Genomic DNA, 27,687 nt, shown 5'->3' on the forward strand with positions numbered 1-27,687 from the left:
AGCTGAGTGTTTGACTTGCAGCCTTTTGGGAACTGACCACCACACATTACTGTCCAGTGTCTCTGCAAGAAAATCCCTTGAGAAAGGGAGTCTCTTAACCTCTTAACTATGAAACGAAACATCTTTAGCAATCAAGACATATGCTGTATATCCAAAATCTTTCCTGAAATATGTTGCTTGACCACCTTATTTCTGATATCTGATACCATACAGACAAAAAAACTCCACCGTTTTCCAAGTTCTCCACTTTATCATCCAGGCTTGTTGCATTTTTGTCTCTTCCTTCCAACCACATACAGATATTTTTTTTAGCCCAATTGAAATAGTTCTTTCCAAACTGGATAAATCACCAGTTTTCATCAGTATTACTGATAAAAAGTGACACTTGAATGAACCAGACAGTACATTAAATCCTTTCCAAGATGACTAATTTCAAGTGAATGATACCTAGCTTTTTCTTAAAAGGCTTGGACAGCTTTGCCGGGACTGTCAAACTACAGTTACTGTGTACGTCTAACACACAAACCCATCTTCTTCAAGAAATTCTCCACACCCTTGACTGTACACAGACATGCGACCCATCTGTCTTACTACTTTTCTTCAGGTCACCCTTAGACCTGGATCAGATCAGTCCGAACTGGAGACAGCAGCAGCACGGCCTCCGAGCCAGGCAGAAAGAGCTTACTCGGTACTAGGGAAGGAGATGCGCGCTCTGGGGGCAAACAGGATGAAAGGCACAGGTGCCAGCTAAGTACAAGCGGTTAACAAATACAGCTTGGCTATCCTAGGCAGGTTGCTCACGTTCTGAGTACATGCTATTTAAGAGTGTGTACTGTCAACATCACAAAGGCAAATTGAATAACTAATACAAACAGATGGCTATAACAACCTTTGTTTTGCATCCATAAAATACTGTTACATGCATTTTGAATTCAGAATTGTAGCAAATCACCAACTGCTTAAAGCCAGTGTTACCACTTACCTTTACAATATGTATCAAATTGCTTAAATTAACAGAACACAACCTTTACCAGCTATGTAACATTTTTACTGGGTAATTACAACTTCCAGACATTTTACAGGATGTACCAAATTCAAGTATTACAAAAGAAGGAACATATGCAGAGAAATATCTAGATGCCTACACCTCACCAATCAAAATTACTTCCCCAAACTAATATGAAGTAACCAAGACACAGAATGAAAAAGCCTGTACACCAAAAAGCATGGCTGGGGGAACACACTCAATTAAAAGGCTGCGTGGAAAAACATGTTTCAGCTTTGCGATTGCTCTTTGAAAGTTCTACCCTAGTGACAGTCCTCACCACTGACTTTCAGATTTAATACAATTTTGGCAATAGCCAAAATGCTTTCCAAATGTTTCTTCTCACATAGTTCTTCAGCATCTTTAATTTGAAGATAAACTTACAAAAAAACCTTTATAGTACATCATTTATACAACATTGCATATTTTTTCTTCTGTCTTCAGATTTGAAGCAGCGGATCACAACCTCAAAATTTTTAAATACAGTCTAAATACAGAAATCAAACATATCCTAGAGTGTGGAACTGTACTCCACTATTTTAACAGACACCTCCTCTCTGTAACAGCACTACGAATGCTGGCAATACAAAAATTTGACCAGGCTTACTGTTAGTGTAACACTACAGAAAGTAACCAAGACCTTTTATTGTAATTGGTGGCTTTGGTTTACATAGAAAAAAAGAAATTGTCCTCAAAAGCCTCATGTGATATAGGATAGAACAACAGTTTTCTGCCTACCTGCTATAATCCGTTGCAGTATGTCTGTGGTATTTTAAAAACGCACATCCTTTTCACATTACATTTTGAATGTTTTAACTCCTTTTCAGAATGTGATGATTTAACTGTAAGTCTCCGTTATCCACAGAAAAATATGCAACTTGAAAAATAGTAACATATTCACCAATGATTACAGTCCACTGCAAGAATTCGGTGGAACTTAGAAACTGCACCTTTTTTTTCCTTTTCTGTAGCATCTTCAGTATGGTGTTTCAATCATTTTCTGGCTGAAAGAAACTATTCGTTTTCTCTTGAATTTAGTCCAGCTCCCATTCCCACAACCACAATTACTCACCCTCCACTCACCAAATACATACCTCACCAACAGAACTCCAGACTGAGATTATACCATTGCCCTTAGCAATAAGACTGTTTTCAGAGGGCAAATAGAATTATACCTGTGAGACTCAATACCTTATTAAGAAACAGTTAAACAGAGGCACTTATTTTCATTGGGGGGGGGGGGGGGGGGGGGGAGGAGATTATTTTTTGCTAGGGGTGGGAGGGAGGAATCACCCACCTATCTGAATATTGCTAGAATGTCATACTACATAGTTTTATGCATTCTAATGAAATATTATTTTACCGTCCTTCTCTCCAATCATAATTTCTTATTTCTGGCCAATTTTTCAGTTTGTGTTCATCTGTTCCTATTCCCAAGCGCTCAACACCTTAGTTTTTTCCCTTCCTTGTATTCTTTTTCTTTTTACCACACACTTTGTTACTGTTTCCTTTCTTTTGCTTCAGCAAAGCCTGATTGAGTGCTGTTTCTGTAGTCCATACAACCACTTAAAAGAGTTCCTGGCACATTTTATTTTCCTCAAAGCAAAGATTTCTGAAGTGCATGTCCTTTAGAAGTCTGGATTCCTATTTCTTTCCGTTTGTAATAAAGATATAGTCTACTTTTGATCTGAAATATTTGCTTCTCACTAACAAGAAAGGAAAAATTAATTATTTAACCCTCGTAACCCCTCCACAAAAGTATCTTTTTGATACACCTCAACTTCTCATTTACATTAAGTAAACTGCATGAGAGGTTAGTTGTACTCTGTTCAGAGCTGACAGCAAGAATAGAAGCAGCACAATACTTAAGCTAGAAGGGAAAAAAAGAAACCAAATTGTTATTTTATGTTCATTTCTACAATGTAAGCCTTTAGGCATGCACAGAAGTTCAATTTTTGTGCAGGAGTCAATATTAATCAATTGTTCTATTCTACCAAGCCAAAATGCCTTAAAAGTACATATGACTATAAAATGAAATACTTGTATTTCAGATCTTGAACAATATGCTTCTGTGGATGCTTTTGTAAGAAACACATCTAGGTCAACTTTAGAACAAGGATTACTTAACTGAAATTTTCAAAAATTGCCACACTTTCAATACACAAAAGCCTAAAAACCCTTTGCAGGAAGCGTGTATTTGATGCACTCATCCTTAGTAGAGGTACCTCCCATAACGCATACTTTTTAGTTTGTTACAGAAAAAAGATAAAACAGCTAAAACTATAACAAATAAGGAGAACACAGAACTGCAATCAGTGTACTACTAGACAAAAAAAACATACTTAAAACTCTTCCCCGTACTCCCCCTTATCAAAATGGAGCCAGTAAAAATCCCTCAATAAAAACTGACTCTCCGGATATAGCTAAAAAAACTGCACCTGCCAGAATCAGAGAGCTCTGGTAGTTTTGGCTAACGCAATTTGTAGTTTTCAAAACAGCAATCACTGTTGTCAACTCAATGAACAAGCACAGTACGAATTCCAGAGACCAAAAGTAGCATCTAGCCCTGCTATTTAAAACTTAAGACACTCGTAACAGCTTCCTCCTCTAAAAGCAGAAAAAAATAATAAAATCTGTGTGGGAATTGAAGGAAGGAGAAAAGCAGAGGCTAAAAAACCTTCAGTCTGAGAATGAGTCACAGAAGATGAAGAATGCAACTTGTCCTTAAAACATATATTCTCCCGTTGCCCAAATCCCTGCTACTTCTAGGGCAGAAAACACAGCAGTCTCTGTAATAGTCGCCCATTGAAGCATATTTTAGTGGTAAATACTTAACAACTGCTTTAGGAAGTGGAGGGATAGAGGGGGACCACATCAAATACTGAACTCCAGTGTATAAAAGAAATAATTTAGACTTGAAATTGATTCATGGGGGAAAGATAATCACCTCAGAATTTTATCTTTTATAGAAAAATGAATTCTACAGGAAAGCACATATTATTAATCTCCAGCCAGCTTTGACTTAAAATACATTAAAATCACTCAGTATATTGGAACATGAAGATATTTTTTCAAACACACAAATTTTACAGAATTATGAGACACTGCGCAACACATAAGCAATCTTTCACAAAGCTGAGGGCCGTAGTACTTTGAACACAATTTGAAAAAATAGAACCTGCAAGGTCAGTATACAAAAATAAATTTTAAAAGACCACATCTTGAACAAAATCCTAGACTATAACTTTGTTAACTTTATTTTAGTGAGTGCTAAATCCTTACTCCTTTTCTTTCAAGTCAATCTAAAAGAAAATTATTATGTAATTGCATTTGTGATAAAGAAAAAAAAATCCACTCATCCACACTTCGTAAGTTCTCTTTAATTCTGAGGATTCTATCATATATCACTCTATCAGCTAAGTATTTTCCCCAAAAACACTTAAAATAAAAGTAAACTAAGTAGTGGACCCACGTCACCTCAAGTTTTAGACCATAAAGACAGTTAAGAAAAAAGCGCAGTAAAAATGTCAAAATGGTTAAAACAATCTGCAAATTGTAACGTATATTAAAATGTAACAGCTTGGAATTACTTTTCCTTTCCTATCTGTCAGGCTCAATAAATTGATATTTTCATACATCTGCAAGTCATGTAAACTTACAAGGTACTGCCAAAACCAGTCTGCCTGCCTTTTTGTGGTACATCACCATCCTGGTTGTTTTTAAAAATGGAACTGGGTCCTCAAACTACGCAACTGTTGTGCACCCAAAAACATCCAACTTCCAGTTCCTTAAATTTAACATACTGTGATGCTATCATCAGTAAGGTAACTGGGAGACAAGGATCTGAATTTTATCTTGCAATACAAAAGATGTGCGGATGGGTATGCGTCTGACTCATAAGGAAATCAGATTCCATTCGAATTAATCTCTGATGAACGAGAAAAACATTTTAGTAGACTTTTGGAGCAAATGCCCTATAAGAACATAAACTCACACCTCCTCTTAAACAAGGTATGGGAACACTTTAGTATTGATGTAACATTTACTGACCTCAAATATGCAACTGCAAAGTGCATACCTACACTACTCACTCGTTAATAACTCCAGCATACAAACCACTTAGGATCACACTGGCTGTCTCCACTAACCTCCCGAGTAGAACACTTTCTCAGTTTTACTTCTCTTCTGGTTTTTAAGAGTTGTGGAATAACAAGTTTATTAAAGTGTTTATTCAAATTCAAATTCCATATAAATATTCTAGGAAGAAGGAAAAAGATTATGCATTATCAGATTCCAGTGCTCTTCATGAATAAGACTAAGATCAGCAGAGCGCATACTTTGAGATGAGGTTTACATGGAAGGGTGAGGAGAAAGGTAAATGCTTTATAATGTGCTAAAATATGCCTTATTTATTTGATACAGTCTACTTCCAAATTACTTTTAAACTGCATTTCAAATCATCAGGCTTAAATATACTACCTAGTTCTACAATAGGAGAAAACCAGATAAAAGCAAGCTTTCTTTTGGATTAGCCATAATAACCTCATATGCTATAAAGAAGCCACCAGTGAATAGGGCTTACGGACAATGGTACTAAAAAGACCCCTTCACCCACAACTACTGTATGTGAAGTCCCATCTGTAACTAAACTCTGGAATGTTTTTCTACTTAAAATGACCAGCATGTGAAGTACTTTGCAGTTGTCAAAAGCAGGCTATTTTAAATTCTCATCATTCACTGGTGAGTGACACACAGTATAAAAACTCTAAAAAGCTTTTAGTCAAACTGGACATATTGGTCTCCACAATTACCATTTGCTGCAGTACCTACAATTTAATCTTAAACTGATTTTTGAAGACTGCTGTTTCCTATCAACACTTCTTCTTTCAGCAAGTCAGTCATTTACTCAGCAACTGAGTCACTAAGACTGTCTTATTACTACCTCTCACCCATGAGCAATTCTCATTTTACTGACATACGTTAAAGTGCATAAAGGATTTTCCTCAGTTATTTATATGCAGTTATTTCACTTATATTTCAACTTCCATGACCAGTACTCATGGCCTATTTAATAAAGGCTGGGTCTCAAAGAATCTGGTATAACTTGGGTGCCTATTTCAGAAAGCCTTGAGGCTGATTATATACAGCACTAGAATTGCACATTTCAAAGTCATAAACTCTTACAAACTTATCTCGGGATTGTTGAGGACCACTGACAGAACTACTTTACTTTCCCAAACAAGCAAGGCCAATTCTTAAAGAGCACAAAATAAGCAGTTTAGAATTCAAATAACAGATCATGTCTAGATGTAAATAAATTAAGAATACAATGTATTCATTTGTTTAATTATAAATAGTTCTAATAATTTTACTATTCTAACTTCCAACTACATCTCTTACGCCTTCTAGCAAAGACTGTAAGTGGCAACACAGCCTATTAAAAGTATAAAAAGCCAAAAATGCCAGTTAACTTTTAATAAGCACTACCATAAATATCTCCCAGATTACATCTGCAGATACTTACAAATAAGAGAACAAGCATCAAAGTAGGGAAAAAAAGAACAAAATTTAAACAAGAGGAAGTTCACTGAAATCTCTACGGGGTAATTTCTTCACAGTAACTTAACATACTCTGGCTAACCACATCCAGCTAACTCCACTGAGGAGAAAAACCTTATTTTTCTGAAGTGTGGTTGGTAATCACAACAATGGCAAAAAGCAGGTTTCCAGGTCATCGTACTTGGAGAGAAGGCCAGTGCCTGTTTGAAAGAAATTATCTCATAGAAAAGAAAAACTGTGAAAGAATCACACAGTTGAAATACTACAATTAGTTTAAGGTTGGCAGGTTCCACTGGAACAAACTCTTCCTAGCTAATCTTAATATCTCTCAAGAACCTTTAATGATATCTTGAAAGAAACTAAAGAAGTGCAAACTGACTGCAAAGGGACACAAATGGAAAAACTGTGTTGTATATTTTCAGGCAGCTACATCTGCCTAACTAACCCTCAAGTCTTAAGTTCTGAATTGCAGTAAATATACCCTGACAGACTCTCCTGTGGAATTTAAGTCAAGTAGTTTTTTAAAACTGATTTTGCCATGGAAATCTTTGTCTGCAAGTCTAGTGCTTTTCCAGAAACAGAAGCAGTGCTAACAGTCCAGGAAGCCTACAGCAAAAGTAAGCGAGGTATGATGCTGAGGTCACTGCAATTTCAGAAACTTTTCAGCCCTTTACATGACTTCTTTCCAAAATGGTAGCAACCTGAAGATTTCTTCTGCCAAGTCTATAATATCTCCAAATCCACATGACGAACATCAGGATTTCGTTGCTGAAATAAAATAAATAAATTCAAAATTCAAAATATTCAAACACATTTTTGCACATGGATACAAGTTATGTATTCCTGGTATGATGTTGGCAACTGGATAACAAATCCCCTTTTCTGGTAACATAGGGACTATTTTAACACAGGGAGCTCTTTAAAATGAGGAATAGCTTCAACAAACATTGCCCATAGTATAAGCAATTTTTTGAAGGCCAAGTCATCTTTTTACTTGATGAATACTTTTCAACATCACAAATAAACTGGTTCTTATGCATTATAAAGAAGCTCTCAATTTTTAAAAGGCTGTTAAAGTGAGATGCATATATATATATGTTTATTTGGAGAGTTTTATATAAAAACTTAAGAAAGTTTTAACAGATACTTCCCTGAATAATGGGTAAGATTGCTGACAATTTGTTCTATGTCACTGAAGCTATTTATAGAGATTCAAAATACTGTTGCTATTAAAAAATATGCATTTTCTGATACTGTAGAAATATGTTATCATTACATGAACTGTATAATCCATGAGAGGTTTAATCAAAGTCAGTGACTTCAAAATCATCCAGCACGTGAACGTGACTAGCATATTTAGTAAAGCATGTTCAACAGCAACACAACCACTAAAGTTCCTGCCTGTACCAAGAAACAGTATTCATGTTTATAGAATAATTAGTCATGAACCTGCCCCTTGAAAACCATGAAGAACTGGATCTCCTAGGGCAATTAAACTCAAAAAATAGTATTTTGATTTTTAAAAAGCACCAGTGTAGGAACAGAAATTAAAACTAGAATATTATCAAATATAATAAGCAAGGACAGACATGCTGTTGAGCAGTGTCTCATGACCAGAAAAGGCCATCATGACAGGACTGTATTTGCCTGGCAGTGAGTATACTTATAGATCTGTATTCATGTCAGAAAAGGTAAGATTAACAGTCACAATATTTTACAAAATTAAAAATGGAAACAACCCTTTGTTGCATCAACCAAAGAATATTTAAATAGCAGAATGGGAAAAAAAAAGTAATTATAAGAAAGCTATGACAGGTTTATAAATGAAGTAAACACTGTACTGCTTCAACAGGAACAAAAAATGTGGACTAAAGCCCTCACCACACACATACACTTGATATAATGCTAAATACGAGATTTTAAAAAAAAAAATTAGTAACTGAAATTTGGTGCTTTACAACCAAAACATAATTCAACAGCCTGTAAATAACCTGATATTCTGAGAATATAGTAACAAAGACACAATTGGGTCTTATTTCACAAAAAAATATTGTTCTAAACTGAACAAAATACATAACAAATGGATCAATGGCAAAGTAAGGGTTTGCTGCTGGTGAGAACTTAGTTAATGATACTATCATTAGGATTATCAACCTCTTCCCTCTCCCATACTTATAACCAAAATCCCAAAAAGCAGATGCAGTGACACTGTTTAAAATGTAGCACAGAATAAGCACTCCCTAATAAGCAGTTAAATTTTACCTTCAGGTCCTTCTCAAGTCTGTCTACTTCAGCTCCCAGTGTGTCAATGATATTCTCGCCATGCTTAAGCATGAAGGCTTCTAATTCTTCAAGGGTTTTCACTTGTTGAATTTCCTAGGAACAAATCAAATTTAAGACATTTTGATGAAGAAAAGAAAAGAAAGGAGTAACACTACAGAGCGTCCTGACACATTTCAAGTGGGGAAAACCAAACAAAAAAACCCTAACACTTTTCAGATTTCCTTTCAAAATATCATCTGTTCTTATGTCTCAAAGACACAGAAGAGTAGTATCTATTCAATGAAACAGCTGGGTTACACCTGCACTTGATACAAAACCTTCTTGTATCTTTAATGGATTTCCTGCTTGACTTTCCAAGTAAGTTTAGAGAATTTCTTTCATTTCCTAGAAGTTTCTGGGGTACCCCTTGCTCACAGCAAGGCAGAGCAGGGTACCCCTGTGTATTTTTTCCTGATTTTCTTAATGTTCTTACTATTCCATTACACTGCTTACTCTGGGCATCACATTACCAACTCATCTGAAAATCCGCAAGGATTACTATGAGTGCTGCTGTAAATACAGCTCTTCCATAATATTAAAAAACTTGAAAGTAGTTGATAGGAACTGAGACTAGGAGATCCATAGCATATGAGACTGCAGGAATGAGGTTAAAGATGACAGGATGCTATGCCCTTCCCTCCAAAAAACCCACAAACATCAATCAGTAGCATCAAAGCAGGTTTTACATTACAGCCTTGTCATAAGCTTTCCTTAGAGGTCTCACACCAAGTTGGCCAGAAGCCATTTGCCCTGCAGTATCTCAGCCACAGTTTAGGCGATACCAGTTGTGGTACATTTAGGACAAGTCAGTTATTGCTAACAGATAAGCGTAATTATTAAATAGCTAATTCTTCTTGTGTATACCGCTACAACACAACGTTAATTTCTACCCCTGCCATTACTCTCAACTGAAGAGGAATAATGTGCTTAGAAGATATTCCAACCACAATAACCTATGGCAACGATCACAGCAAGTCTCACAAGAAAAAGAAACCAGATTAATCTGAATGACAGTATTTCAACAAATATTTCACAACTTTAGAAAGAGTAACGTTGATACAAATGCTAGTTGAATGAACTAATTGTTTGAAAAACTATAGATCAAAAGGCAAGTGCTATGCCTGCCCTTGACTTCAGGTGGCTGTGTCCTGCTGAAAGAGGCCATTCTTCATGGTTTTATAGCTGACACGAGGTTACTACATGAAACTACAATGACCTGTGTAAGAAACAGTTGCCAGACTAGAGACAATCAGAAAGAACTTTCCCAACATCATTAATTGGAAGTCCCAGTGAAGGTTGTATGCAATCACCAAAGGGAACAGTGGGTAAAGGACAAAAGCTAACAAAGCCTTTGAAAAGTAGCCACTAAGCTGCAACAGCAAAGCCACCAAGACTCTAATATAAAACTAAGCAAACCTGCAGTGCCACAGTTGTACCAAGCTGATGGCATTCTTCCTCTCAAAATATATTAAACAAACTCGACACATGAACAGATCACTTACTGCACTACATAACATATATACATTCTTATTATGACATTAAAAGGCAGTACTTTTTAAAAATAACTGGGAAATTAATGGTTTCAAAACTTGCAGTAATTTAAATGTAAACTTAGATAACTTCTAAGTCATATTTAATAGACAGACATAAAATGCAGACATCTGATATCTAGTTTTCACTTTGAAAGGGTGGCAAAATATATAAGCAAGTTATTGGTGAAAGCGGGTAAGCAAGCAAATGTTTTGCCTAATTAAAACTCCTTGTAATTCAGATAAATTATTCTTTACTTCATAGCTTTGCTGCATAGAACCCAGCTGAAAGCAGTTTTGTATTTCTATATGGAGGAGAGGGATTAAGAAAAGCTACTCTGAAGGACACTGAAATCAGAGACAGACACTTACTTAAGGGTGGTTAATTGTTAAACGCTGTCAAAATGCTAAGACATGTGATGCCAGCAATCCATATTCAAGCCTAGTTTGAATGGCAGGATCTGTAAACCATAACACTGCATCTTCAGCACCCAAGGCGAATGGCTCTGCCAAAACAGATGCTTATTCTCAGGTGACAGGCTTCCAGTTTTAACTAGAGTTCTTGTAATTCAATAAAATATTATTGGAAGAAATATGTTCTCATCAAAATTATTTTGGACAAGTCTGTATTTTCTAACAAAAACTTGAATTAAAAAACATCTGCCCTCCTCAGCTCAGAAGTGGCTCTGTTTCAGCAGCACATAATAGGATTCCATATACAGATATTTAACACAGTAACACAAAATAAAAACATCTGCAATCCTTCAAAATGAAGAAGCGGAACAGATCTCACCTACTTGAAAATCTTGGGTTTAGACATACTTGAAATTGCAAAGTAAATATCAAATACTGGATGTTACAAAATCTTTTTTTAAAAAAAAAAAAAACATACTTGTAGCAGCTGTTCAATGTCTTGTTTTTCCAGGTAAGAACGAGTAACAACCCGTCCATCAAAGTCTACTTCTGCCTTGAATCTCACTTTGCTCATTCCCATGTCTGTAGCTTTAACATCATGAATTGCTCTGAAACACATAATTTTTAAAGAAAATGTATAACAACATAAAACAAACAACTAGCTAGTTTGACTTCTGATATTAACAATATTGTCACATTAAATGATCCTTTTAAAAGGCCACTGCCTTTGACTAACATATCCTTATTTTGCCACCACACTCTTCCATTAAATACTGATTTTTATTTAACTGGTTATGCTGTTTCTATAGTTATCTGCTACACTAACATATCCATACACAGTTTGCTGCAATAAAAGACAGACCACAAGAAGCATCACAGATTCAGAACTAGACTAATAGTATTTTAAAAAAAATCCTACATTAGACAGTGAGAACTTCCCTATTCTTGAGTTAAACTTCTAAGTTCAACTTACTTGCTACTGCAAAGTTTTAAGCATATACTGACCCTATTTAACAATCTTTAAGTACCATCAATTCTGAAGTAAAAGAACAATAACTACTGTCAACTACTGAAAGCACACACTGCAATTACAGAAGTGTCCTTTCCTAGATAATTACAATTTGTAAAGGCATGACCTTCTGGAGAATTTTTTATTCAAAGTAACATTTGATGTAAGAAAAACTTACAGATACTGTGTTTGGAACTCATTTTTGACTGTACTGAGTTACTGATCATGATTAATCACAGCACAGCTGTTTGTAAATGCTGAAATGCGTTATTTAAAGGTTCCTAATAGATACTAGAACATGAATGTTGCAATATGTTTACATTTTGGTCCTTTGAAAACTCCTGGTTTTCCATAGCATATTTTTGTTCTGGTTTGTTAGATAAACTCCATGATGCATGAACATGGGTAATAAACAAAAAGTGCTCTAATAAGGTATGAAGTAAACTCACAACCCAGACACACTGTGGTATATTTCAACAGTGAAATAAATATAAAATAAAACATTAAAATAATCTTATTAGAAAAAACCTAGAGTAACAAACTTAGTTATCTTTAAAGCCAAGTATAATTTAAAATTGCCACTGCAGAGTAAGTTTCCATATTTTTTCTATCAAGACCAGAAAAAAGTGGAAACTAAAATACAGGACAAATCGCCAAGAAGTTTCAAATGTTTTAAATTCTTTCTTTTGACATTTCCAAAGCAAAGCAAGTAAATATTCCACAGACTTTGGTTTTATTACACAGAAAAATGCAATAAAATCTAACACACAATTTAGATTCACCAATAAAGCTGACCTGATGGAAGGTAGTAAACCTTTTCCCCCCTGTTCATCTAAGTGGTGCAATTTCACAGCATCTTTAAATTTAGCTTGTCCTTTGTTTTAAGCAAATTTACTCCTCCCAACTAGAAATGTTTCTTCTCATCTAAATGTTTATAAATCAGAACTAAACTAACTTCACAGGCAGTGCAGGAAGAAAGCAGAAGGCATGTATTTTGAAAGTAGCCTGATAGAGTGAACAGCCGACAAAGAACAGGAGACAGAAATTTAAGATTAACAGTCACAGGAAATGTTTATGGAATGTTTCTTGTAATACTCAGGTAGAGGACGGGTAAGCACAGTAAAAAAAAAAAAAAAACCCACCATGAAATATATATAGATACACCAAAATATACATCTTAGTAAACATTTAAGCAGATTAAAAGAACTATAAGCTTCATGGTAGCCATAAAGAATTTCTAGCTCTAATCAAATTTACACAGCTTTCTGTGGGAAGCTACCAAATCAAAACAGTATTAACTGGAGTAACCTAAAGGACATCGAGCTACCTCCTCACACAAGAGGGTATTTAAGATAACTGGTGCAGTTCAATGAAGGTTATTGAATTCAGAGAACTTGTATCCATGTGATATATCTTCAACATTTTTGAATCAAGTGCCTATCAGAGCTAAGCAAGAAGCTAAGAGGTATTTGAGATTCTCATTAAGTAGTAACCTGATAAAATTCAGTGGAATGATGCATATTCTGTAAATGTGAAGGAAAAAAAGTCTACCTTACTGCTTATAATCTGTCCAGGAAAGATAAAGACAGTGAGTCGGAAGGAGAAAACACTAATAATTCAAAAATACAAATGTGTATGCTAAAACTTAAGCTACAAAGCTTACTTATGGAAGCTTCTAGATGGCTAGTAGACACCATCAATCCAATCTAGGGAAAAGACTAAATTTCACATTAAAGAAACATTTGTCAGAGGACACCAAGTTATTGGTTTTGAGCCATCAGTTATAATTTTTTTTTCTCCAAACCAGACAGCCAGATTTTCCAGCACAACACAGTAGCACAATTACCCAACAGCTGTTACAATGAAGTAAATATTGAAGATGAAAATGTCACTAAGAATAGTTTATGCCATAAGAACAGAATCAGGACAGTCTGTACCACATCATATATTTTATTTCACAGTTCTGAAAGCCTAATTTTCCTGTGAAATGAGGAAGTCTTTTAGCATCAAGCCTAACACTTTAGTTAAACTGAACACAAAGATTTAGGCACCAAAAGTAGCAATGAGAATTAAGAATGGAATGTTTGTATAGCAAAAAATAAAATCAAATAATTTTTCAGCTGAGAGAAACTCACTGAAAGCCCATTCTGGATCATAAACAAAGTAAGGGCTACCACTAGAAGTTACCAAGCTAAATGAAAAGAAAGAGGAAATAAATAACAGCCATGAGCCTAAAAAAGAAATTATGAAGTCCAGCAAACTGACAGAAGTATACAAACCAACTTTTTTTAAGTATAGCAAAACCAAAGGATAACCTCGAAACAAGCCTGCTACTAGATGGAAATCGTAAAATTGTTACTGATGATATAGAACAGACAGAAACATACAGTAATCATTGTTTTCTTGGTCTAAAAAAAGCAAAACAATATATTACTACTACAAAGCATTTCCCTATTAGTAGCAGAGAAGCATATTGGATATTTAAAAGGGAAAAAAAGCTTCTAATTCAGCAGGCTCCATAACTTGCATTCAAAAGCAAAAAGAACTAAGAATAACTGTGAAGGCAAATAAATTTTTCATCCTGCAACACTGATGAGAATTAAAAAAAACAGATTATATTAACACCACTGTGCCACAATTTAAGACCAGCAAATGAGGCAATCCATTTAACTAAAGACAACTTCACCTGACAACCCAAGGAAAAATAGTGAAAAAGGTAGCAGGAAAAAATTATATATTAAGAGCATTAATTCCAGTCATTAAGGTTTTAGAGAATGTAGGTCCTGTCAAACAACATGGTTAAAAAAAAAAACTTTTAAAAATCAAAAAACCCTCAAGATTTAGCTGAAAAAAAAAGATCAACAACACAGAGATTAATTATTTCAGTAGGACAGCAGTTAGCACTGTCTGATAAATCACATACTTTATAATTGCCAGTGGAACACAACGCTCAGGCAAGCAGCTGCTGGAATAGTAAGTTAAGTGGTGGTGGCAGCAGTGACAGGGGCAGTGGGGAGTTGAAATCAGAGCCTCTGGATCCTTTGGTCAATTTGAATCTAGAATACCTTCTGATGAATACTAAATGATTCCCTAGTAATTCTCCTACATATTTGGCAGAATGCATCTGAAAATAAAGATTGAAAACTCTCCATGAAAGAACAAGGGACGACTGTTCTGGGAAGCAGCAACTGCAAAAAGGATTGCATTAAGAACTCGGGTAGTTTGGTAGCTAAAAAACCTGAAAGGTTGAAGTAAAAAGAGCAAATATTAGTCACAGCTTTAGAAGCAGACCAGCACTCAGGAGCTTTTTCTTTTACATTTGGCCAGTAGGAAAAGTCTAAGAGTAGAGCATACTACTGCAACACTCCATTTAAGAAAACGGGAGAGTTTGAATGTTGATGAAAATGCTGAAACTCCTACAATCCCAAAGCTGTTGATGAAAATGTACAAGTAGCCTTTTGAAGAAAGGCATGTCCAAAGAAGGGCAACAAAGCTTGTGAAGGGTCTGCAGCACAAGTCTTATGATGAGCAGCTGAAGGAATCTGGGTTGTTTAGCCTGGAGAGGATGAGGCTCAGGGGCGAACTTATTGCTCTCCACAACTACCTGAAAGGAGGCTGTAGGCAGGTGGCAGTAGGCCTCTTCTCCCAGGTAACAAGCAACAGGACAAGAGGAAACAGCCTTAAGTTACACCAGGGGAGGTCTAGATTGGGTATTAGGAAAAATTTCTTCACTAAAAGGGCAATCAAGCATTGGAACAGGCTGCCCAGGGAAGTCGTAGAATCACCATCCCTGAAATGTTCAAAAAATGTGTAGATGTGGTGCTTACAAGTATGATTTAGTGGTGGACTTGACAATCCTGGGTTAACAGACTTGATGATTTCAAAGGTCTTTCCAATCTAAATGATTCTACAAGTCTATGAAACACTTGATGCTAAAAAGACTTCCTCATTTCACAGGAAAAATTTGAAAACAAACCAAAAACTAACCAATGGCTGGAATAATTAAAAAAAATTAAGAGTAGCTTCTTCCCCAGATTATGCCTAGTTACAAGCAAGGTTAATTATATATTTACATTTGAGAGAATTCTGAGATGAAGAACAGGTGTCTTATCAGAAGGTGTAAGTTAACCAAGCTCAAAATATCCGGCTTGTTACAAGAAGAACTTGGTCAAAAACAAAAGCTGCACTACAAGAAAACAAAGCAGATAATATAATGGATCTAAGAAAAGAGATCACTCGAGACAAAGTGCACACAGAAAGAAGGTCCTGCAAATGACGTTATGAAAAGCAACTAAACATGTTTCGGCTTCTAACCTTAAGAGAAACACACAGTTTCTTACCAAGTCTTCACTTGTTTTTTTCACATGCTTTTTTAAAGTTGTTACTTCTTGTTTCAAAAAAGTATCTACCGCAAGGAGACAAACTAAGCCTGCTCTGTTGAGAAGCTACAGCCATCTACAAAATGGAATACAATATAAAACGGTGCTTGGGATAGAAGAAATTTTATGATTCCAGACTGAGACAAGTAAAAGCCACCTGTGCACTTTGGAAAAAAGAACTACAGAAGCTGAGTACCAATAACCATATGAATTCACCTACTCTAACACAGTACTGTTGACACATGCTCCACACTCAGACTAATCCAGGACCACCACAAATACTTTAAGCAGAGCTTAGTTACTGACATGTGGAAATTCTAACACAATTCTATTCCAAACCAGGAATCTGGTTTAGCTTCTGGAATGAAAGGTATGTCATTCAGACCTGTTGCTTGCAACTGAGATAATGCAGTACTTAATTTCTTTCTATTATTCTGGTGCTAACTAATGGGCTTGGGGTTTTTCCTCCAGAGCTCAGTAATGACTACAAATAAAAAAAGCACTAAAATATTCCAGCTGATTTACACAGAAATACATTCCCGAATAAAGATTTTGAAGAAAACAAAAAGGGGTTTTGCTTCTAAATCAAGCTTAGTAGGGTTAAAGCTAAAATAGCTCCCTAAAAAGCATTTAAACAAGATTTCAGAATTACAGTGAGCTATAAGTCTATTTCACTACAAATTGCAGATTTCCAAAGAAAAAGAAATTAGCATTAAGTTCATTCTGTACGCATCTAACATGCAGAATCTATTACATCATAATACTACTGCAGCACTTCACTGCCAACTGCTACAGAATTCCAGACACTGAATATTAACAGTAACAGAATTTAAATATTTAAGTGCTAATAAACTATAAAAGCAACATTACAGTATCATTTAGAAGTGGTTGCATTTCATGCATTTGAAAACAGTTCTGTTTGTGATGGCTTTCTCATTAAGTCATTGTCAACTCCTTTAATGTAACTGTTAGAAGATATTTGCAATTTTATTTCAGCTGTGGAACATCTGAGAGGTACAAGTATTCACTTACTGAAATTTTTAGCACAGAAATAGAAGTTAGCAGATTCTACAATCTCAGATGAATCCACCCTAAAAATAATCAATCTCACCAGGTTTCTCCCATTTAAAGTGCTTGAACTATTTTTTCCAAATGCTATTTTCTTGCTCTTTGCTGTTCTTAGCAGAGATTGAGCTGTAAAGATTCTCACCTTACTACAGGATCACTTTCCAGTAACTCGGTGAGTCGCTGCAGTTGTTCAGGTTGAATGGATCGTCCCAGCAGGGCTTCAGTGTTAGTATAGATTAGAAATGCTGACACAGTTCCTAACAGAGTTCCAACACCTAGAGACCCCACACTGTCATAATAAGGATTTCCTAAATAAGATACATCAAATTAGTTTCACATAGTATTTCTAAGACATAGCAGATAATTCAGAGATCACACTGAAAAGAGTATATAGTTGGGGGGGGGGGGGGGCGCAGTTTGGGTTTTTGATTTTTGATTGGATTTTTTATTTTTGGATGGGGTTGGGGGGTGGGGCGGGGGGGTGGTTTTTTTAAGGCACTGGCAATTCTTTCCTACCAAGGAACAAGGTGAAGCTGCAAGAAAAGAAATTATCTTAAGATAAAGTCTCCAGTCCCTCCTGTCACCTGCAGGACTAATAAATGAGTAAATTCTTGTCAGCTATTTGGGTTTATGTGTACAGAATTACCTTTATTATTATAACATTATATACACCTAAACACAGTAGTAGCACAAAAGTCTGTTCTTTCATCAGTAACTCAAAAATTTGGAAGTATTAACCATTTCTGGAATACAGTAGGTTTTAAACGTGTACTCATGCATATTCAGATTTGTAGAAATGGTAATCTATTTTTAAGTTTATGAAGGAAACTAGAGAACTGACTTCTACATAAAAAAATGCAACATGCAATTAACTCATTAAAAGCCAAAACCCAACATAATTACCATATTTATTTTGTTAAACAATTGAAAAGCCAAAGCCAATACTTATTTGTCCCTTTTTAAGTAATCTTCCCTCTTTAGAAAGCTTAACTGTGCAGCAAATTTGAGACTTTGAATCAGCTGCCATATAGATCATCCTATCTGCACCACTTGCATTTGCCACACTGCTCAGGAGCAGCTGTTGTAATCTAAAGATAACATTAATAGCACTATGTATCAAAAGGAAGGAAAGGGCTGCTTCCTTAAATCCTCCCCACATGCACGTGGAGCTGCACACCAACTAATGAAACTCGAATTATGTAATCCCACCATGGCACAAAGTGATTTATATAACTGACTGCAATAAATATACCTTTAGTAAAAAATATCTTAGTTTGTATTACAAAATCGCTCAAAAGAAAGTCAGACCCATCTGCATGTCCTCTTTCAAGCTTAACCCCATCAATAACAGACATGAAAAAAACCCAAACTTTTAAAGTATTTTCAAATCAAACTACTAGAAATCAGATCAGATAACAGTATAAACCTCTAGAAGCTTACGCAGTACAAGTATCAGAGTAGATATGTGTTTAAGGCAACCAAAATAAACTAAATGCTCTGTGTTCATGTCGTGCACAGGAAGAAATTCACATCCTGATTGCCTCAGCTTGAGGCAGAATTTTACCTGTTAAAGAAGTCAGACCCATACAGGTAGCAGCTACAGCCACACTCAGAACTGCTGCAGCATCCTCCAGTAACACCACATTTGTACTAGGATCACGACTCTGCACAACTGCATATACAACAACAAAAATTACATTGCTTTGGAAAGCTTTACTTTACTACATTATGCACAGTACTTAAGCTACACTAACATCAGCAACTTAAAAGAAAAATTTCTGTAAGTATAGAAGAGTAAACTCAATTTCTGCATACGCACACAATTCTGGAAGCATTCATTAATACAAGGAACAAGCCCTGTGCCAATTACAGAAGCTTCCCTAAAATGTTTGAAAAAATTAAAGGGGCACTTATCCTGAAAAATGCAAGTAGTTTAGTAGAAGTATCTAAGTAGCGTTACTTAAATCAACAGGTTTTCATCGAATTTGTCAAATGTATTTATTATTACAATAGAAAGCAGATCAATAAAGCAAGGGGAAAGGAAAATCAGACAAAACTGTTTTGATCCTTATGCAAATACTGGTAAATAGATTCTGTTTTAAATAATCACATACCTTACTGCTATAACGACACATACCATATTGATAAAATGACAGACCCTTGGCTCGAGCACTCCTGCGAATTTCATTTATAGCAACAAGAAGGGTAGCTGAAACAACACCAAAGTAGTTACTGAAAATGGTTAGCGGCAAAAAGACCTGTTTCCATTTTGAAGAGGGGGAATTTTTCTTTATATCATAGTACAAGATCATCAAGAAAGCTCCAATTATTGATACTTTGAATAATGACAAAGCATAAAGTTACCTTATTTTCTACCTGTCTCCCCCATACAAATCAGAACAGCTATATCCACTGACAGTTTAATACCAAAAGGAATTCTACGTATACTTTCCAAGTGATGTGTTCTTCAACTTCTTATTATATAGACAGATAATAATTTTTTCCCACTTTTTCTTTTTTGTTTGTTTACAACACAAGTATGTGCAACAGAGTGCAAAACTACTGTGTAAGCAAGGACCAATTATTACTGTAACTACTCATATTGTACACTTGGACATTAAAAAAATAAATAGAACTGTTTCTTGAAACTGCATACCTCCTTCAGATACCAGTGACCCTGCTAAAATGCAGTATGCCTGTATGAAAAAAAAAAAAAAGTCTCAATTATTATGTTATATGCATATTTGTACAGATCTCTTCACCATAGACTATCCAAATGCAGCATTCCAGAACCTCATTACCCACTGTGCTGTGTAGGTGTCCCTAAACAGAAGGCAGCCAACAATATTTGAATTGTGCAATATATTGTAAAGTGGGAAAGGAGGACCTCTTGGGAGATGTGAAGGGAAGATGCAGGGTTTAAAAAACAGCTCATTTTGCTGTAAGTTCAGCTACAGTTTAACATGATTCTTTTTCTTAAAAACATTCTCAATAAGGATGGTTTGAGTTAATTGTGCTGGGATTCAAACTGACTCAGGAAGTGAATTTCAGACTGTGCCATTACTTTCTATTAAGTCACCAGAGTTAGATACAATATCAAACAAGATTAGCTTACCCAGAGAAGAGATTCTATAGGATGAGGGTGGAGTAAACCTATGATCCCATGATACCAAGAAAGTCCTGCACCCATCATGAAAATGCCCACCCCACTAATTAGGGAGGCAATATAGCGCATGTTTGTGAAACCATACCTAGATGAAAACAAAGAAAGTGATTTAGGAAAGTAAGATTCTGTATCTCTGCAAACATAGCTACAAGTTTTTCCATGTCTGAAATTACCATCATAGGACTGGACATCTATCTAAAACAAAGCTGCTAAATCCAACCTAATACAAGGAAAAGAAAAGCCACTTGGAAAAGGGTACCTAGAACATGCAAGGACATCAAGCATAGATATCTAATTCATTTTTAAACAAGCTATTTACACAGCTGTATTAGCTCTTGTGCAAAGACTATGGGTTTTACTACCGTTAAAAAAAAAAAATCAAACCAATAGTCATGTCACTTTTACATTTTATTGAAATGCTACTTCTAAATGAAAACTTTAGCCTTATATCCAGCCAGTCTACGTATTTTAAAATACTAATTTAAAGGGAATAAAGCTTGTGACACCTTTAAGCAGCTCAGCTAACTACACACATTCAAGGCTTGCAGTTTTTAAAAACAGTGGGAAGAGCTAAGGCAGTATTTAGGAGTGTACCTTTATTCCCTTTTTTTTTTTTTTTTTTTTTTTTATTAACTGGTACTAGAAACCATACATTTCTTTAGCAATACTGAAAAACCAGTAGTACAAAAGACTACACTGAGGAAGAAGGGAAAAAAGTGAGGGAGGGGAAGGAGATACAATGAATATTTAGACAAATTTAAGATTAAAATATTTTTCAAATTATCTGACGTTTTTAATGCAGAAAAGCTTAATTAATTCTGTACATTAGGTGTATTTCGAACTAGTGCTTACAGTATGACTGCTCAAACATGTGAAGTGTAAAGCAGGTCAATACCAAGAAAGTATCATAGAGAATACAGCTTCTAACTTTCATAAGTTGTAAGAACTTGTCAATAATATCCCTATTACTCAGATAAAAACAAAGAGCAGTTTGTCACACACATCTCCTTATGATACAAGTGGCTGCCTTGCAGAGAAGCACTTTGTTGAAAACAGAAAAAGGGCAGTATTTCTTGTTTCTAAAAGATCTCGCCATTCACGTGAACAGTGCTTAAAAACAAAGTAAATCTATCCACTGGAAGAGGTAGAAGAGTCCAAAATAACTTGAAGAAGTAATGTAAATTAAAACCGTATCAAAAAACATACCACTGAAAAATAAAATAAAATAAAAAACCAGTAAATATAACATGCATCAAGCCACTGAAGCTGCAACTCCTGCAGTTTGGAAGAAACCTCTTTCCATATTTTATCTATTGTAAAATCAGAAACAATGCATTTCAGAAATTATACAAAATGGCAGATTAAAAAGAACAAGATGACACACAAACAATAACTGATCTTACTCCTCTATATAATTACCAAAATCATTATTTACTCAAAAAGCTTACGGATGACTAGGGTCTGGCGTCCTTGCAGACTGACTGATGCCCAAAGCTAGCAATGCCTAATTAGGACAAATGGAAAAAAACCTTTGTTATTAAAAATAAATTTAGAAACCTTTATCAACTGAACTTGAAAGATAAAGGCAGATGCAGTTTGCTTATCTGCACATATGCTTTGTAACTGATACTTTATTAGAGCTGGAATATAATCCTCAAAATCTGTCATCAAAATCTACCACCCAAAAAAAATTGTTAATTATACCTATATGTAAGTATTTCTATAGTGTGTGTCTGTGTGTGTGTGGATATATATATAATTACTGTTAATTATAATTTTAGAATTGCAACTGAAAGTGAACATTACATGCAATCACAAGTGTTGTTGATCTGCTTCAATGTGAAGGAATGAAGTTGTTCAGGAAACACAGCTATTTAAATAAATCCCTCTTGAAAAGAAATTATACTGAGACTATGGTGATGGCATTCTACATTTAAAGCAATAATTTTACACTGCAGCTTCTTTCAGTAGTGAACTTCGTATTCTCCAAACTGTAGAAAAGAATTATTTTGAAGTAAGATAGCAAGAGGTTTTTATTTCTAAATGGCCTGTTTGGCATATATTTAATTAGGATGTATTACACTATTGATGCAGTAAGTTATAAATCTACACCTTAATTCTGTGAAGCATGTGCTTTGTTTTAGGACTATGAATTATTGAAACATAATAACAAGTATTAAAATTTAGACACTTCAGTCTTCACAGCAGCAAGCTGCTTTGAGGCAGCAAGGTTTCTCCTGTGTTTTTTCCCAAAACCACATACTCGAATATTTGAGCAAAAACCCCAGGCATTTGCAGTGGAACATTTAACTTTCACATTTAAAAACCAGAATAGCTCTTCCACACATAAGTGGTCAATAATGCCACTATCAAACTTGGTTCACCTATAAATTGACACACTGGGCCAAATGAGTATCACACACTAAGGCTGCCTCCCCATAAATTTAAGTATTATCAATTGAGTGAGTAGCACCCTTCCCTTCACTTTACAGCTGGAATAGGTGAAAGTTTGTGTAAACCCATTTACAGAAAAATAGCAAACAAAATGTGAGTCCTCAAATCAGTCGTTCTGGACAGAGAAGCATACCAGGTACAACTGAAGCAAAAAGGTATCCCAAACTATTTTATAATGCTTTTTAAGATATTAAGTCTGCTCTAATGTTCCATACATTCTTTAAAATTGGAGAGGCATAAGACTGTTGCGTTTTATATGAGGCACAAGCTATCCAAGGAATCCTTGCGTGAGTTGCAGGATGGTTTCAGCCACTCATTTTTAGGTGGGTTTTTTTGTTTCCAAAGCCTTGCTATACCAAAAACTGCAACAAGAAAGATTATTTCTCCATTGAGAGGAGAAATTTAAAGGTCTTGTAATGTATGCCTCAAGCATGCTAAAGAAAATAGTGGAAAAACGAGCATTAATTTTGTCCCTGCATACTAATATTACTTGTCCAGCTCTGAGTCTGCCGTACCACCTCCCAAAGTAAATGTGCCAGGTATGTGGCTACTTGTGCTGTAAGAGGCTGCTAAGGCAGTCTAGAAATAGAAAAAAAAACAGAGAGGGTCATATTCTCATTATTCTACCAAGAGATGACTAAGCAACAAAGTCTGTCATTCTATTACAACAACGAACAGGAAAAGTATTTGAAATATGAACCAAAATAAGAAAGAGGTATACTTTGTACATCATCTTAGTTTCAAGTCCCACTTATCTATGAAGTAGCCAAGTGTAAGTCTGCTTACAACAACTCTTCTCTTTCAACTCACTTCTAAAAAAACTTCAGAATCTAACTTTTTTTTTTTTTTTGCTTTCAAGTGTAATACAACTACTCTAAGTATCTATCTTTATTCCTGAAAAACTATTACAAGTGTTAACTTAAGCAGAATGGAAAAAAATACTCACCTGGTTACATGTGTCTGCTAAAGAATGTATGGCTTCTGAAAACATACTTGCAGAACCCGTGTAAACCCAAGCAAGTAGCTTAAAGAAGAAGTTCAACCCATTTCTGAAAACAAAGCAAAGAAATAAACTAAACGCCAACAGAATATCTGGTCCTTAATATTCTCAGCAAAACCACAAGTGCTGTACAATCATGCATCACCTACTGGCAAGTAGTGAAACCAAGTGTCAATTTAATCACTAAGTGTCAATTTAATCATTAGAGGCAAATACAACATACAGATTTTCTGCATGGTTACTATTGCAAAGCTCTTTCAACTAAACTTGATATGTAAAGATATACACTTTACTTTTGCAAACTAGTTAATTTCTAAGCAGTTCCAATACGTTACACTTCCTGAAAACTACCATCACATTCACTACTCAGAACAACTAACTGCCTATTCAACAGGAGAATACAAGCCGTAAAAATTTCCTTTTCTCGTTCTTCAGTCCTTTCACTCCTATACATTCCCTTCCAATCCTGGATGGAGTGCAAGGTTCCCCACTTCAATCTCAGCTTGGGCAATTCAAACAAACATAAGACAACAGACAGGAAGACAAGGCTGTCATTAGATTACACTGAAAAATTATCTATGGAATTTTTCCATTAAGATGTCCAGGGTGACCTGTCAAGTCTTTTTTAGGCTACAAGCTCACTGGACTGTGAGCATTGTGTTATGTTGTACAGAGAAAGGTAACAGCACTAAAATGCCAGTCCACATTCTCACTTCAAACATTCATTACCAGGTTACAATCATGTTGCAAAGAAAATCATACCAGAGGATTGTAACATTCTCCTTTACCTTTTTTAATACACTTCAATTTAGCTTACTGGCAATTTTAAAAAGTATTCAAATGCAATTACGTGTTATAAATAAGTATTAACAACATCTTGTAGCTGCAGTTTTGAACAACCACATGCCAAGAAACTATAAAGTTAGAGGAAGCACGAGTCCAGCCCCTTGATATACACAAAACTATACACTTAATTAAGTAACATGCATTGTCAAGGTCATCCTTAAAGAATTTTTGTGAGACTACATCCACTCCTTCAAGCAAGAGGTAGCACTGTTTTCTATACCTCCGTTCACCCATGGACCTGAATGTGCTTTACAATTTTTAATTCAGTCTCATTACCTCATGAGATGGTAAAGCATCACCATAACTTACAGGTAAGAAGTATAAATGATGCATAAGTTAGCGGACAACCCAAGAAGAAAGGAAGGCTGTTTTAACACTAAACCATAATTTAAACTCCCTGTGTTAATTACAAGTTCTTCCAACTCACAGCATAGTGCATCTTTAGCACAGAAAGAAAAATTGAATGAGATTCATGAGCACAGTCTCTTGACTTTTGTATTATTCTTCTCAATGTTGTATTAAGGGAGTTAACAGCTTATCTGAAGGTACAATTCAGCTGTGGGGCCCTCAACTCTTCAGATAATACAACAGGCACTCAGCTTATGTTTTATTGCACCCCTACAAATTCCGAATCTGTGGGGGGATTTGACGTCCTAAAAATCTAAAAAGAAGCCACACTAAGATCTTTGAAAAATTCACAGGTTTTATGGCAAGTAAATTTTAGTCATCATTTCCTGAGAAAAACTCAATATACTTCTATGTATTTCATGCCAGAGAGTCTCTGTTCATTTGCTTTACATCTGGATCATTAGTTTAGTTTTGTTTCATTCAAACTTGTAAGGCATGTGAAAGGCAAAAACCTCTCCTAAAATATCCCACTTTCAGTTAGAGAGGAAAAGAGCTGAATAACAGCAGAAAAAGAAAAGTGAATTCTTTTTGTTGGTTATATGGAAGATTGTTTAAAACATATGAAAAGCTTCCTTGCAAGAAGGAGCAAGAAAAAAGGAAAACTTCAAATGCCTGCCTCTACATGTCCTTCAAGATTTCAGTTTTCACTTTAATAAACTGTTTAGTCTGATCAACTTCAAAAAATTTGCTCTTCTATGATCAGAGATATATTCTATCCCTGATCTCTACATATTGATGAATGTATTTACCTAAAACCTTTCCTGCCAATAATGAATAAACAAATTTATTAACTTCAGTTACAGAGACACACAGTTATCTTTAGCTTGAATACAGACTGTTCTAATTTCCAGGATAATAAAAATAAATCGTTTTATACTTGCATAAACAAAACATTTATTTTTAACTTACATGCAAATAGCTACCATCACCACCTTCCCTGGTCCCTTGAAAAACATAGCTGCTGCACTGGAGCGTGGCTATATAAAGAAATAAGAGATTATTAAAATAAAATGACCATATATTGACCTCATGAAGGACCTACCATACAAATTATTAAATAAAATCTTTGCATTGCCCTGTACTACCAAATTGAAGCTACAGTCCTTGAAGCCTACTAATTTACTGCTGCATTCTCACCCAAACTGCAGTTGGGTGTTACACATTTGTACAAATGGATGGCTATAAAAAGGATAAACCTAAAAGGCCTCCAGCAAGGGCCACTGCAACCGTAAGGACAGGAGCCAGCTGTGCAGCAGAAAGATTATCACAGCAGAGCCACTGGATCTAGGGAATGGGTCTGCTTAAGCAAAGAGGAAGGGCCAGAGCACAGTGTTCATGTTTGGGGTTTTTTTCCTTGGGAAAATTATTTCATTTCTTTAAATTAACAATATATTTACTATACATGTTTATAGGCTATAGATGAAATCACTAATACACCTGCGATCTTTTTAATAAGACAATTGACTGAAAAAAAAACCAACCACAAACCACACCCCACCTTACTCGTGGACTACACTGCCACAGTAGGAACACATTTAAACTGGCATCGAAACATTTACCACTACATTACAATCAGGAATAGATCTGGTATATTACGGTGCAAATAAATGTTCAAATAAAATCGTTAGTTAAGCTTATGCAACCATTTCACAACTTTTTTACTTCAAAAGATGTCGGTACATCTCATGGCATTTTTCTAGACAAAAACTTTAAAACACATCTTACCTTAGTATTTCCAAAGAACTCCTTGTATTCCCTCAGCAGCCTTTGGTTTCTAAATAGGTCTGCAATACAAAATTGTTATCATGAATACATACTAGTAACCAGTAGTTTAAGGGATTGAAGTTTTGGGGTTTTTTTTAATGTAGCAGCCAACTTCTAGTAAGAGCTACATGGTCTATCTTTCTTCGTGAAAAACTCCTCTCCTAATATTTTTAATCAGAACCACCTAATACTATATACTAATGCAAAATGCCAAATAGAGTCTATCATGATTCTATATATCACCACCATTTCTACCAACAAAGGATGATACACAGAGGGAAAAGCCCAAAATACAGTGCACCAAATCCAGGTACTCTACTGCCCCTCTCCTGCCCCTTAACCACAAAGGAAAGGGGGAAGGATGCTACAAAGCAAGTCTCTTATCAGCATTTTTCCATCCACTAACAATGTTCAGTAACTTCAAAATAAACTTTGCTATACTACAGTATCTAGAAGCTGCAGTGCTAGATTCTCCCCTACAAAGTTATACAAAACACATTGTACGCAACAATTTAAATAGAGTAAAACAGCCAGTAGTACAAGGATAGTTTGCAAAAAAAAAAGATTACCACTTCAAGTATACATGTTTCAGTATGTTATTATGACTGAGTATTTTTTTAATCTCATTTTTTTAATTGTCCAAGAATTATTCTGCTTGGTCGCTAAAAATTTTGAAGCTACTGACTGCACCCTCAGTACACACACTTACAGGTACCTTAACAAG

General features: G+C 35.3%; 1 protein-coding gene across 2 annotated transcripts in view; it reads right to left on the reverse strand.

Annotated features, from left to right (window-relative positions):
• Positions 1-3,970: 3,970 nt before the first annotated feature.
• SLC30A9 (solute carrier family 30 member 9) overlaps positions 3,971-27,687 on the reverse strand; it is a 36,058-nt gene continuing 12,341 nt past the window's right edge. Inside the window, exons 7-18 of one of the 2 annotated variants that reach the window (XM_056334495.1) lie at positions 26,925-26,983; positions 26,109-26,176; positions 23,892-23,994; positions 21,940-21,995; positions 20,441-20,576; positions 19,982-20,021; positions 19,463-19,534; positions 18,890-18,997; positions 17,468-17,633; positions 11,348-11,477; positions 8,867-8,980; positions 3,971-7,372 (exon numbers count right to left, since the gene is read on the reverse strand). In XM_056334495.1, coding sequence (XP_056190470.1) covers positions 7,328-7,372; positions 8,867-8,980; positions 11,348-11,477; positions 17,468-17,633; positions 18,890-18,997; positions 19,463-19,534; positions 19,982-20,021; positions 20,441-20,576; positions 21,940-21,995; positions 23,892-23,994; positions 26,109-26,176; positions 26,925-26,983 — 1,097 coding nt within the window. In that variant the 3' untranslated portion in view covers positions 3,971-7,327. Of the gene's footprint in view, positions 7,373-8,866; positions 8,981-10,827; positions 10,962-11,347; positions 11,478-17,467; positions 17,634-18,889; positions 18,998-19,462; positions 19,535-19,981; positions 20,022-20,440; positions 20,577-21,939; positions 21,996-23,891; positions 23,995-26,108; positions 26,177-26,924; positions 26,984-27,687 lie in introns of those variants that run through there. The other variant, XM_056334486.1, reaches the window with a different exon arrangement.

The sequence above is a fragment of the Falco biarmicus genome, chromosome 1 (genome assembly GCF_023638135.1).
Source record: "Falco biarmicus isolate bFalBia1 chromosome 1, bFalBia1.pri, whole genome shotgun sequence".
Taxonomy (NCBI): domain Eukaryota; kingdom Metazoa; phylum Chordata; class Aves; order Falconiformes; family Falconidae; genus Falco; species Falco biarmicus.